The 13,361-nt window shown below is 29.9% G+C and overlaps 5 protein-coding genes across 5 annotated transcripts; 3 read left to right on the forward strand and 2 right to left on the reverse strand.

The window, feature by feature from the left end:
- The first annotated feature begins 95 nt into the window (after window positions 1-95).
- BX663DRAFT_491413 (uncharacterized protein) lies at window positions 96-1,316 on the forward strand. Its single transcript, XM_051525066.1, has 2 exons — window positions 96-485; window positions 545-1,316. Exons 1-2 carry the CDS (start codon window positions 107-109, stop codon window positions 1,213-1,215), a joined length of 1,050 nt encoding a protein of 349 aa, XP_051387585.1. The 5' UTR covers window positions 96-106; the 3' UTR covers window positions 1,216-1,316.
- Window positions 1,317-4,012: 2,696 nt separating this feature from the next.
- On the forward strand, window positions 4,013-5,039 carry BX663DRAFT_491415 (uncharacterized protein). Its single transcript, XM_051525067.1, has 2 exons — window positions 4,013-4,271; window positions 4,380-5,039. Exons 1-2 carry the CDS (start codon window positions 4,039-4,041, stop codon window positions 4,927-4,929), a joined length of 783 nt encoding a protein of 260 aa, XP_051387586.1. The 5' UTR covers window positions 4,013-4,038; the 3' UTR covers window positions 4,930-5,039.
- Window positions 5,040-5,173: 134 nt separating this feature from the next.
- Window positions 5,174-8,118, reverse strand: BX663DRAFT_463836 (WD40-repeat-containing domain protein). The gene is made up of 5 exons (XM_051524001.1): window positions 8,026-8,118; window positions 7,784-7,931; window positions 5,940-7,717; window positions 5,538-5,868; window positions 5,174-5,459 (listed from the first exon to the last, which is right to left on the reverse strand). The coding sequence occupies exons 1-5, from the start codon at window positions 8,061-8,063 to the stop codon at window positions 5,355-5,357; spliced, it is 2,400 nt and encodes a 799-aa protein (XP_051387587.1). The 5' UTR covers window positions 8,064-8,118; the 3' UTR covers window positions 5,174-5,354.
- Window positions 8,119-8,335: 217 nt separating this feature from the next.
- Window positions 8,336-11,935, reverse strand: BX663DRAFT_528390 (translation initiation factor eIF3 subunit-domain-containing protein; the record flags this gene model as incomplete). The annotated part of the gene is made up of 7 exons (XM_051530156.1): window positions 8,336-8,581; window positions 8,655-8,758; window positions 8,822-8,930; window positions 9,007-9,261; window positions 10,251-10,904; window positions 11,051-11,437; window positions 11,522-11,935. 7 exons carry the CDS (start codon window positions 11,933-11,935, stop codon window positions 8,336-8,338), a joined length of 2,169 nt encoding a protein of 722 aa, XP_051387588.1.
- Window positions 11,936-12,337: 402 nt separating this feature from the next.
- Window positions 12,338-12,993, forward strand: BX663DRAFT_5437 (uncharacterized protein). Its single transcript, XM_051530854.1, has one exon. The coding sequence runs from the start codon at window positions 12,620-12,622 to the stop codon at window positions 12,845-12,847; it is 228 nt and encodes a 75-aa protein (XP_051387589.1). The 5' UTR covers window positions 12,338-12,619; the 3' UTR covers window positions 12,848-12,993.
- Window positions 12,994-13,361: the final 368 nt, after the last annotated feature.

The following is a 13,361-nucleotide window of genomic DNA, read 5'->3' on the forward strand; positions in this document are numbered from 1 at the left end:
ATGACCCCTGTTTCGTGTGAATTATAAAATGCTAATGCACATATACATCAGATGAATTCCAATAGACAAATTTTTCTTTGTTTATATAGAAAATAGTTTGGGTAATATGACCAATATTCGTGTTATATCACAATCAGATATTAGCCGTATATTAAGTCAAGGCAATACAGAAGTAGCAAATGAAATTGTAGACATTATGGCAAAGACATTTCGTCAATTTACAGAAGGACAAAATGACAAAGCAAACGAAAATGAGCGATTAGCATCACAATCACCTCAACGTATAGGGATTTCTACCGAGGCTTTTCAAGTTTTATTCATGCCTTCTCGTTTAGATCATACAACTTCAATCAAGGTTGTTAGTGTACCAACAAAAGAGGGTTTATCGGGTTTACCGGCCACAATTCTTGTTATAGATGAAACAACAGGTTCAACTGAGGCTGTTATGAACGCAACTTCATTAACAGCCATCAGAACAGCAGCAGGTAATATCAAAACACTATACATAAACATATATATATAATTGTCATCATTATTTTATTAGGATCTGGATTAGCTACGCGTTATTTTGCTCATCCTGAGGCTAAAAATTTAGTAGTATTAGGTGCGGGTGCACAGGCGAAAGCTCATATAGATATAATGATTTCCATCCGACCTAGTATTGAGCGTATCTCTATTTGGAATAGAAGTGAACAACGTCGATTGGAATTAATCAAGGAACTTCAACAAATCTATCCTACTCGTACATTTGTGAGTGCTGTTGGTGATGATAATAGTAGCCATCATGATGTCAATGCATTTTTATTGGAGGAAGAAGTTCGAAAGGCAGATATTATTTGTACCTGTACAAACGCGACTGATCCTATTCTAGTTGGTCAATGGTTAAAGCCTGGTGTTCATTTAAATTGTATAGGTTCTTATCGATTGGATATGCACGAAATTGATTCAGACACAGTTAAACGTGCTGAACTGATTATTGTTGACTCTATAAAAGCCTGTTCTCATGAAGCAGGTGAGCTGGTAGCATCATCTAAACCTGAAGATTGGCTCGAAATTGGTCAATATATGATTGACAATGAAGAAATAGAAACAAAATATAATGAAAAAATCACTCTATTCAAGAGTGTTGGTATTAGTGTTCAAGACAGTGCCATAGCTGGACTAATAGTCAAACATGCGAAAAAAGAAAAGCTCGGAACAATTGTTCCTTTTTAGATTTTATATTCTTTAAACATAGTTTATTTATAATAAAATATTCAATGAAAAAAAAACAAAATAAAAAAAAAGACAAGCCAAAGATATCAAAATGGCATACCTACAAAAGAAAAAAAAAGTTAATATTGTATAAATAAATAAAAAAAAAATGTTTTCTTTGGATTTATAAAACATATTTTTTATGTATCAGCGAATATAAAATAACATCAATTGTAACTCTTTATTGAGTTACTTAGTCAGTGCTTGACTCTAATATTCTAACAATCTCATCCCCAAAAAAATAAAAAATATATTTATCATAGAATCCAAAGCATACGAATACATTACCTCTTTTTTTTTATTTTATTTTTTTCTAAAGTATTGAGCAAGAAAACGAGAAATGAAAAGTATCAATGACAGGATTTTATAGTTTGTCAGAAAAATTTTTTTTAATATTCGAGCACAAAAAAAGAGTCCTTAACAGTCACAAAATTACATTTTTGGAACTCAGTAAGAATTCTTGTCTCCTCCTAATTGCACACCTTAATTGCATATTTTTTGATCCTGAAGTATCATGGATTGATTTCAACTGTAAAGTTCGAAGTTTTAGTAGAAAAGCTTTTCTGAAGATGATAAAAGAAGAACTGATTTTATTGTTTTCTTTTGAGATCACTCGTATGTATATTTTTCTTTCAATTCAGATATAATTGAGAAGAAATATATTATTCTTTTTAAAGCATGAATATCCTATTGACAATATAAATCATATAATAGTTAATAACGAAGAGGATATTATTACAACAAATACAATTTATTCTTTTGAATGAGCTATATGATTACCTAATGTATATAAAATAATATGCAATAAGAGTTAATGTAAATTATGCTATGAACAATTTGGAACAAGTTCTATCCATCAGTAGCACATGACATATTTTTATATTCTTTTTGCTGTCATGTCTTTAATGAGAATATAATAAACATCAACTTATTGATACATAATACGCGACTTATAATATATAACAAAATTATTTATTTTATTTTATTTTTTGTGTACATGTATTGTGTATATAATGATGTATTACATAATATCTCATAATGTATAGATCAGAGTCATGAAGGACCGAATGATATTATAGTTATTAGTTGTACACTTTATGCATACAATATCATTCGATTTCAATTTATACAAGTCATTCTTGCGATGAGGAAAATAATATTATAATAAATACTAACGTTACAAGATAATGATAAGCCAAACAATAGTGTAAAGAGTTATTAATGATAAAGATATATATGAATTATAGATTGTGCCTATTAGTCATATATACACATTATTATAATATTATCTAATATAGTAATTTATGAATACAATCATATACTATCTATACACTATACACTATACACTATACACTATACAATATACAATATACAATATACAATATACAATATACAATATACAATATACAATATACAATATAATGATATTCATTCAAGTAATAAATTGAGGAATGAATATAATACAAAGTATTTTCTCCATATCATTCATTATTTGGTTTCAAGAAAAATAACCGGCTAGATCGAGCACCAATAATTTAATATTTATTAGAGTTAACTGAGATTAATTCTCAATCAGGGCAAAGGCTAGAGAGCTAAAACACAATATCTTTAATCATTTTATGGGAAATATTCTTCTTTCATTCTGTTCCTGACGCGAAGTAACTCATTCCCCACAAGATATAAATAAGGATCCATTTTGCAGTCATTTTGAGAAATTCAATTAAATTTATTCTTATTCAATTTCTTCATTTTATAAAGTTTCCACAGATTTATTCTGTTTTCTTTTTTTATCTCCATCTTATCAACAACATGCTTATACACTAAACTTACAAGACTTGAGTCAATATGGCGTTTTTCACGTTTTTTTTTTTTTTTTTTTTTTTTTTTTTGCAAGATGTATTTTATTGAGCCATTATTCTTTAACAACAAGAAGAAGACTTTAACTATTTCTACCAATAATTAATTTATATTATATGGTCTTCTATGAATCTGATTGCTCTTGTGTAATGTTCAAATTTTAAGTTACAAACTAAGAAAATCTTTTGTTACAACAGTATAACACAAAGTAAACTTTATTTTATTTTTCTTTCTTCTATACTGAGACAAAAAATTACTTTTTAGGTAATTTGTGAATTTTCATGTGATTTAAGATATAGCATATTGAAATCAAAATTTTTAGTGCTTCACCTTAACAATGAGAGTATGAATAATACAAAAAGATAGAGAGAAAAAACTATTATTATGCAGTCTTACTTACTCGGTTATCTGAAACTTATTTTTGCCAATCAAGTTAGATCTTCATTTATAAAAGATAGGAGACCCTTCTTTATATTCCATCGTGTTTGTTAAATAAAAAGGATTCATAGTTATTTTTATCAATTTCTATTTTTATTTACGATATTTGAACCAGAAAAAAAAAATCTTTTTTTTCTTTTTCCATAAAAATGATATCATATAACTAATAAAACTCTTAATAAAGTTGAAACAAGAAGAAATTTCGGTCGATTTGACAAAAGAAAAAAAAAAGTAACCATGTTTCTAAGAAAATCAGTAAATAAGGGGTTCTCTTCTTTAGCATGACTACAAAATATATCATCACTATATTGTGCCAAGTAACTAGAACACTTACAATTTTTTCTTTTTTTTATGAGTGTAACAAAAAGAAAAAAAAAGTGGAATGAACTCTATTCTACTACTCAAATCATATAAATAGACTGTAGAATTATAATTCATTCGGATCACTTATTTTCTTTTTCTCATTTTATATTATACTTTTATTTAAAAATGCGTTCCACATTCATTATTACTATTGCTGCAATTGCTACAGCTGTTTCTGCTGCACCCACTACTCTTGACAAGAGAGCACCAAAGGCTCAAGTCATTACTACTTGTACCGTTCCTGGAACAATTGCTTTGACTTTTGATGATGGACCTTATGAATACACTTGGGATTTAGCTAAAACACTCAAGAAAAATGGTGTTACCGCTACCTTCTTTATGAATGGCAATAATTGGGTGTAAGTAGAATACAGATATGTCGTGTATGTAATATATAAATGAGTTTCTAATTGGCACCTCTCTCTCTTTTTTATAAAATATATATATATATATATATACATTTATAGAGATGTGGAGAAACAAACAGTAAAGACAAGTGACGGTATTAAAACTTATAAGGAGGTTATCAAACATGTTTACAGTCAGGGACATCAACTTGCTAGTCATACTTATAGTCATCTTGAGCTTGGTGGTCAATCAGCTTCTAAGGTTAAATCCGAAGTTCAAAAGCTTGAAAAGATTTTCCGCTCTGTCATTGGCAAGAATCCTTTATACTTCCGTCCTCCTGCTGGTTCCTATGATGATACCACGCTTAAAACACTCGGTAGTCTTGGTTACAAAGTGATTCTCTGGGATATTGATTCTAATGATTGGAGATACAGCAGTCAAAGCAGTCTTTCTAAAGAACAAAAAAATTATAAAGATGTTATCGAGGCTGATTCCAAGAAAAATCCTAAAGGTCATATTGCCCTTCATCATGACGTGTACAAGAAGACTACAGAAAAATTGGTTCCCTGGGTCATCAAATACATCAAGGATAAGAAAAATTATAAATTTGTCAGTGTTGCTGAATGTATTGGTCAAACAAAGGGTAGTGCCTATAGGACACGACAATAAATTTACGTAATATCTATTACTTTCTTCTTAATTTTATACACGCATATTTGATCTATTTTTTTTTCCCACTAATAAAGTTGTATTATATAATTGTTAAAGATAAAATAAACCACCTCGCGTTTTTATCTTTCATATTATAAAGATGTTAATCTAAAGCAAAGTATCTGTAATATTACACAATTGTGTAATTTTCAACTAGAATGTAAATAGGTCATATACATATACATACATATATAAATATATAAAAATATTTTTTTTTTATAAATTTTATAATATGAAATTCATTGTACACTAAAACTTCCAGAAAAAAAAACACGTTTGATATAATCGTTTTAAGAAATTAAAAAGATGTTAAGAAATCGGTCTACACAAAAATATATATATATATTACAAAAGAAAGGAAGTAATTCAAAAGAAAAAAAAAACTATTTTTGAGCTTGAAGAGTATAATCAATGATAAATGACTGTGTAATAAGATCGTCAATACGTTGATAATGACGGTCAGTGTATGGTAATAATCCATCAATTAACTAAGGGAATAAATAAATTGTTAATAACTTTATCTTTTTTTTCCCTTTTAATATAAATATTTATATATATATATATACCTCTTTAGCTGTAGAAATCTCTACTAGTTCTTCAGATGTACGGCTTGAAAGGATAGCATAAAGAATTGTCTGTGCAATATCTGAATGCTTAGCATTTGTATTCCAATCTCTAATGTAACCTAACAACTTTTCAATATTCTCAATAGATAGTTCCGCCAAAATCTTATCTACATTTTCAGATCCTGTAATACTAGTTTCATCATCTTCAGATCTGGATTCATAAACCTCTCTAAATAATCCCAATAAACGGAAAGGTTGCTCTAATGATAAGGCTAGTAAAATAGCATTTAAATAATCTTTTTTACGCATAAAGGTTTGTAATTCTTGTTCCCTATATAAATATGTATATATATAAAATTAGCATAAATAGAAAATATATACATTTATACATGTATACATTACTTTATAATTAATTCCTCTTTTTCTTTTAATTCCTCTTCTTGTTCTTGTAAAGTAACATCTTCCCAGAAATTAATAACAGAATCAGCACCAGCTGAAATAACATATTTCTCATCTTTACGTACAGCTAAAGCCCAAACCTTCTGTGTATGGTTATCCAAGGTAGAAGCGCATTCATTTGTCTTGATTGTCCAAACTTTAACAAGACCATCTGAGCCAGCAGAAACCAATTGCATACCAGCTGTCAAGAAATCAACACGCAAAACAGAATTTGTATGTCCTTCAAACGTTTTCAAACATGTAAAATCCTTTAAACTCCAAATTTTCACTGTCTTATCACCAGCACTTGTTGCCAAAACTTGATCTACAGGTGAGAATCGTGCACACCATACACCACGCTTATGACCCTTCATTGTGCCAACTAATTCACCCGTGTCCACATTCCAAAGCTTTGCTGTCTTGTCCTGTGAACCTGTTGCAAAATATTTATCATTAGGAGCAACACAAATTGTATTAATATCTTTATCATGTGCTTGATGTGTATAAAGTGCCTTGGGACGATATTCTTCATTTGCATTCTGAAGATTTAAATCACGAAGGTTCCAGTATTTAATTGTCCTATCTTGACTACCAGTAATCATGAAAGAATTTGATTTACGTGAAAGAGCTACAGCGCCAACAGACTCAGTATGACCAATACAAACACCTGCACTTTTAAAACGATCCTCTTTGTTTTCACTTTTTAAATCAATCTTCCACAGACGTGCTGTTTTATCTTTTGATGCAGTTACAAGAAGTGTGCCATCTCTAGAACGATCCAAAGATATGATCATATCATTATGTCCATAAAGAAGATCACAGTCTTGTGTTTCTACATTATAAATTCTCAGTTGTGCACTATTTGTTGCTGCAGCCAAATGAGTTTCATCTTCTCCTACATACGCAACATCGACAACTTCATCATTATAACCAACAATTTGCTTTACGCGTTTTAATTTTTGTTCTAACGAATACATCAAAATGTTTTGATCGTTCGTTACTGCTGCCAATGTGTGTGTCTTTTTAATATAGATGATATCTGAAAGTGTATGTTGACTATTCTTTTCAGGTTCCTGAGCTTTAATTAACTGGCCTGTCTTAAGATCCCAAAGTTTGATAACACCTGCATCACCTGCAGTATAAAAGATCTCTGCATCTTGCCAATCTTTACCAAACTTGGTTGCTAATTTTACATTCTTTTCCAAAAATCCTACTGATTCAATTGTCTCAAGAATGGGATAGGTTGCTCTTAACTGTTTGGCTTGCCAATCCCAAACATTAACGACCTTATCGCGCGAACCTGAGATTAGATATTTACCATCGGACGAGAAGTCTAGACCACGAATGACACTGACATGACTATTCAAAACAGCCACACAACGTCTACTTTGAAGATCCCAAACACGAACCTGACAGTCATCTGCACCCGAAGCAATATACCATTTACCATTGTATTGATGGAACTTGAGAGCTGAGATGACACCACCATGTCCTTTTAGGTTATGTGTACAGTAGCCTTTATCGATATCCCACACCTTAATAGTTGCATCTGCAGAACCGGTCGCGACTAAAGTGGAAGTGGAGTCGATATCCATAACAATAATAGGTGCTTCATGGGCTTTCATTGTACGTATACATTCACCCTTTTCAAGATCCCAAATTCGAAGAAATAAACTACGACTTGCGCTAACCAAGTGTTTACCGTTTGGTTTCACCGCCATGGTCGTTACGATTTCAGTATCCTATACAATAAATTAGTAAATAAAGAGCCAATGTAAATAATTCCTTTATATATATGTATTACGTACACCTTCTAATTCATGCACTTGTTTTCCAGTATCAAATTCAGTAACAATAATGTCTTCATTAAGTGTAGTAATTAAATGTTTAGCATCTTCTGTAATGACAACTTTGCCACCTGTGTAAATAGACTCAATGGTCTTGGTTGGCTTGAAACTTTTTTTTTAAATATGTATATATACATATATGTATATGTAAATAGAAATATATTAATAATACGAATATTGTATGAGTTTAATTCTTCATGTACCTAGTCTTTAATAATAACTTTGTTGATTCTTCAGCCATGGTCGGATCGATGAAGAAAAATAAAGATATAAAAAATATCGAAAGCCTATTCGAGAAAAATGTCAAAGATTCATGAACGAAAACGAGTCACATATTTTAAAGGAGGGGCTTGGATATTCTTTAAACTGTACATTATTACTACTGTGTCTTTATTAATATACACTCAAAATTAAAAGCATATATAGTGTTTATTATATCTTTTATGTGTCCCCTTTTTTATTTATAACATTATATAATATATTGTATGAATGTGTATGTACTTATTTTTTTTTTTACATGAAATCATCGAAGTCATCATAGGTACTTGAGTACTCTCTAGTAGGTGCAGGAGCAGCCTTAGCAGGTTGAACTTTACCCTTTGTCTTTTTACTATGCTTAAGAGCTTCCTTTTGTTGACGTTGCTTATCATTAGCAAGAGCAGTCAAACTAGAAGCAGCTTTACGAACATCCATATCCTTCATAGGTGCAGAAAGGTCTTTAGCAAGCTGTTCAATAAATGATGCATATGCAGAGTTACCCTAATAGTCCATATAAATATGTAAATTTATAAATATTCAAAGTATTCTTATTCTTTTTTTTTCTTTGTCTTACCTTGGTTTGAAGAATCATGTCGGTCAATAATTGTTTGAATTCTTCAAAATCAGCACGAGTTCTAGGCTTAATAGATTCAACAGGCTTTGAAGGTGCTTTCTTAGCTAATGGGATATTATACATTTAGTGTCATACTCTAACCTTGGTTGTTATTATTTATTACTTACAGACTTCTTCTACTTGGATGTCATCAGATTCTTCCTTTTTAATACCTGCTTCTTTTTGAGCACGTTCGAACTTTTCTTCTTCAGTTTCACCTTCTAAGAAACGATTAGCCTATGGTAAAATGAATATAAATATAAGATTTTGATTATAAAAAAAACCAGGAATAATAAGGCAATATTTTGATTACCAATGCAATTTTCTTTGCTTTTTGTTCTTTTAATAAAGCTTCTTTTTCAGCAATCTTTTGCTTCAAAGTCAAATTCTTTTTGGCAGGTGCTTTAGTAACAGTTTCGGTCTTTTTTACGGGTTGTACTTGTTTTTCTTCCTCTTCTTCCTCAGATTCATCCCAGGATTCTTTTACTTGATTATCATTGTCATCACTTTCTTCGTCATCCCAAGCCATCTTTGGTCTAGTATTTACAACAACCTCATCGTTAAATTCCTCTTCTATATCATCAAAAAGTTTTTTTAAGATGCTATTCTATTTCTAATTTAGATGGTTTATTTTATTTTACCCCAATCGCTCATTTTTGTTTTTTTTAATGTGAAGATTTCTTTGCGTGTTAAAGAAAAAAAAAATTATTTTTTTATTTTATTTTATTTTATTTTTTTTTTCTGCACTGTAATTTTTGTCAATTTTACCGTCTGTCCGGGAAAAAGCTTAGTTGTTTATTTCTAATTTTATTTATTTATTTTTCTAGACAAGGTAAGACTATTTTAAACCTACTTTCTTCTTTAAGGCGTATATTTTAAAAGTTCTCAATATGCTTTATACAGACAGTATTGATAGCCATAAAAATAGATTTATATATGTGTATATACAAAAGTTAAATTTGATTACATGTATATATATTTCCCAAGATAAGCTTTTTATACCTGGTTCAAAAATTATATATCTTTAGTATTGTTGTAGTTATTAAACTAGCTTATATGAAGTAGATGCATCATCTTATTGAAGAATACTAATACATCATGATAAGAAGGAGAATTTGATACCAATGTAACCACTTTTTATTTACTCCAGTATATAAAGCCTTTATTTATTTATTTATTTATTTTGCTTTTCTCTACCCAAAATATACGGTTACGCTACATATCGACAGCCAAATCATTATTAAATACAACAATTTAAATGTCAATAATTGCTTCATAATTCTAGTAGGCCATCTTTATATTTAGCTTTATTTCAAAGAAAACGATTCATATGCAGACACTATAATATAGATTCAAGGTAAGATATATCTTCATTTACATAGAATGATATACAATGGTATTATTTAAAAGAAAAAAGATGTTATATGTAAAGCATTAATAATATTAAAGAAAAAAAAAAGTATTTGTTAGTGGTGCTGCTGCTGATGATGTTTTTCTTTATGTTATTTTGTTATCCCATAAGGAGTTAAAAACCAAAGTAGCTAATGAAATAGGTACAGTCCAATCATCCGTGATCCCTAAGCAAGAAGCGAATCCTAAGTTTATGGCCATACCTGCAAATAACAAAAAGGGGCCATATTTTGGCTTTTTACTATTACAATTATTATTATTAAGATTATTGTCGGTATTATTATTTAGTAGAGACGATGATGATATTAAATGATTTTTAGATGGAAAAGTACAAGGAATTCCATTATTACAAGACGTATTATTAATACCTTCTATTTCTTCTTCTTCTTCTGTTTCTTTTTGGTCAATGTAGTTGGTATTCAATGATAGAGTATTACTAGTTACAATCGAAGAAGAAGAAGATAATGATGATAACGATGATGATTTGTTATTAAAAGTAATATCATCGTCTTCTTCGATTATACTTTCGATACTACTTTTCCTTTCAGCATCTTCTTCGGTATAGTTGCTATACTTTAACGACGATAATGTCTTGGGATTTTGTTTATGCTGAAACCCTATTTCTAGATCACCTCTAAGCATCTGTTCTAATAATTCGGTATCTTTAATAGCTAATGACCTTCGTTTAGATTCCATTAACATATATGATTGTCTTTTTGGATCACTCTGAGTTATAGGTGGTGAAGTGATTAAACTACATGTGTTATCATCATTATTTGTATAACTTTGATCTTGAAGAACCTATAGTATACACACACATATATATATGTGTATATTTTATATGTATGTATTATATAGTTTATATTATAAAGTTACATACATCTATTCTAAGCAAACCTATACATAATCATGTATATATATTATATGATTTGCTTACATATGCGTACCTTCTGAAGGTGCTCAATTTGATCTTCTAACCCCATAAAATCTTGTTCTAGTTGTGTCACAATCTCATCTTTGATCCTTAATTCCTTTTTAAGTGTTTCAAAATCATTGTCTTTCAATGACTGTTGCCGAAACATCTGGTCTTTTTCCTCGTATAATTCTTCTATCGCTTGATTTAAATGGTAGATTTTTTTTTCTAATTCAATGGCATAAGAGCCTTGTGAGATATTTGAATGAATAATGGGTCTACAAATATGTTGAGCCTCTATCGCTTCATTCTCAGTTATTTCATCATTATTTGTTGAAGGTAAAGTCATAACCATAGTGGATTGATCAATTGGTTTCATAGTAAAACAGCAAGTATCATCACAAATAGGACGTCCTGCAATCTAAATGAAGGATTTTAACTCGACATTCCTTTATATATATATATATATCCATTTAAAAAAAAAAATTCTACTAATTATTATTACCTGTCTTTGAAGTAAATTAATATTTTGCACTAAAAATTCATATTCAGGGCCAACCGACTTCATTTGAAGTATTTGATTTTGTTTAAATTCATTTAGTTCCTTTGTCTTTTCATCCAATTCAAGTTGTAATAGTCGTGAAAGACGTTGAAGTTTAACATTTACGATAGTTAATTCTTCTATTGTCTTTTCTAAGGGACTTGTCCTTTGTTCAATTAAATTATCTGTATCTATTTTCAGTAATCGATTTGTTCTCTGTAACTTAACATTTTGTAGTGTAAGTTGTTCAACCTGTGCCTCAAGCTGTCTTAATCTTGTATCTGAATCACCACTCTGAATTTCTCTTTTTCTATTTTTATTGTGAATAGGAGGAGAAAGTCTCTTTTCATTGAATCCTGTTGGTATAGAATAATTCATAAGATTAGAATTCACACTAAAACGACTTGTTTCTTCATCTTCTATTTCCCCTTCTATTTCCCCTTCTTGATTAATAAAAAAGGATGATTTTCGTTGATATGCAGCAATACTCATTTTAATAAAGAAAAAAAAAAGAAAAAAGAAAAGGAAAAAAGAAAGAAATAATGATTTTTTTTTTTTTTTTTTTTTTTTTTTTTTACACGAGTTTATTTTGTAAGAAATAATGTCGTACATGGAGTTAAAAAAATAAATAAATAGATTGATTGTGAAGTCTATTTTGACAAAACAATTTCCCCTTTATTTAATGAAAATAATTCTACTTCCTCCTCCTTTATTTAATATATACATATATAATGTATGATAGAAGAAGATGATGATTGTAGAATTCATAGTAAATCATTAGAAGAACCGAAAATAGTTAACTTTACACATTGTTACACTCTTTTCTAAAGAAAGAAGATTATCTTCGTAAAAAAAAAAAGAAAGAGAGAGATTTTATTGTTTAATACTATCTACAGGGATTTTTAAGGGAGAATATATTACACATATTTATTATACAGTCGGTACTATGGATATTGGCGGTTAAAAAAAAACAAATTGTCGAAAACCAAAACAAACACTTTTTCCTACGAAGATGGATTTGATAATGTTTTCGATGAACATGGTTAAAAAGTTTATGACCCAATGGAAGGTGTTTTAACTGAGATTACGAACCCAAACATTGTGCTGGAAACAATAACAAGTCGAAAAAAAAGCTATTCAGCTAATAAACCTGTTGAAAAAGATGTCGTAGAAGAAACGACTAAGCATTCAAAGGCTCAAAATTCGAATACTAAGACAACTACTTACAATACCTACACTGATTTTCAAAGGGAGCAGTTCATCGATAAAATGAGTGAAGCCCCTTTTTGAAAATGGCAATATCACCAAATTTGTCCAAGAGCTAAATATCAACCCACGTACGGTAGAAAGATGGTGGAAGTCCTACAAAAAAAACGAGGGAGGGGAGGAAGCACCCTAAAAAAAATCTAAGAGTAACAACGGACCAAAATCTTCCATAACTACTGGACATGAAGATTACATCAACAAACTAGTCAATGATGATCCTCAACTTTTTGTTGATGTCATCATTAATGAATTGACCGAGAAGTTTGATGGCTTCACCATATCGAAGTCCCAGCTCAACAATCATTTGAAGAATACCATGCAAATTACTATAAAGAAACCACACTTTGAGCCCAAAGTAAGAAACTCTATCAGTAATTTAAAAATAAGATACGAATGGTTCCAAAAAACGGAAGGGTACAGATCTCAATTACACAACAAAAACTGTGTTTTTATCGACGAAGCTGTCTTTCATGTCAACATGAGAAACAACTGGACTAAATCAGCACGTGGAACTAATGCTATAGTTAAGACTGACACA

This window comes from Cokeromyces recurvatus, assembly GCF_025118155.1.
Source record: "Cokeromyces recurvatus strain NRRL 2243 chromosome Unknown BX663scaffold_1, whole genome shotgun sequence".
In the NCBI taxonomy this organism is placed as follows: domain Eukaryota; kingdom Fungi; phylum Mucoromycota; class Mucoromycetes; order Mucorales; family Mucoraceae; genus Cokeromyces; species Cokeromyces recurvatus.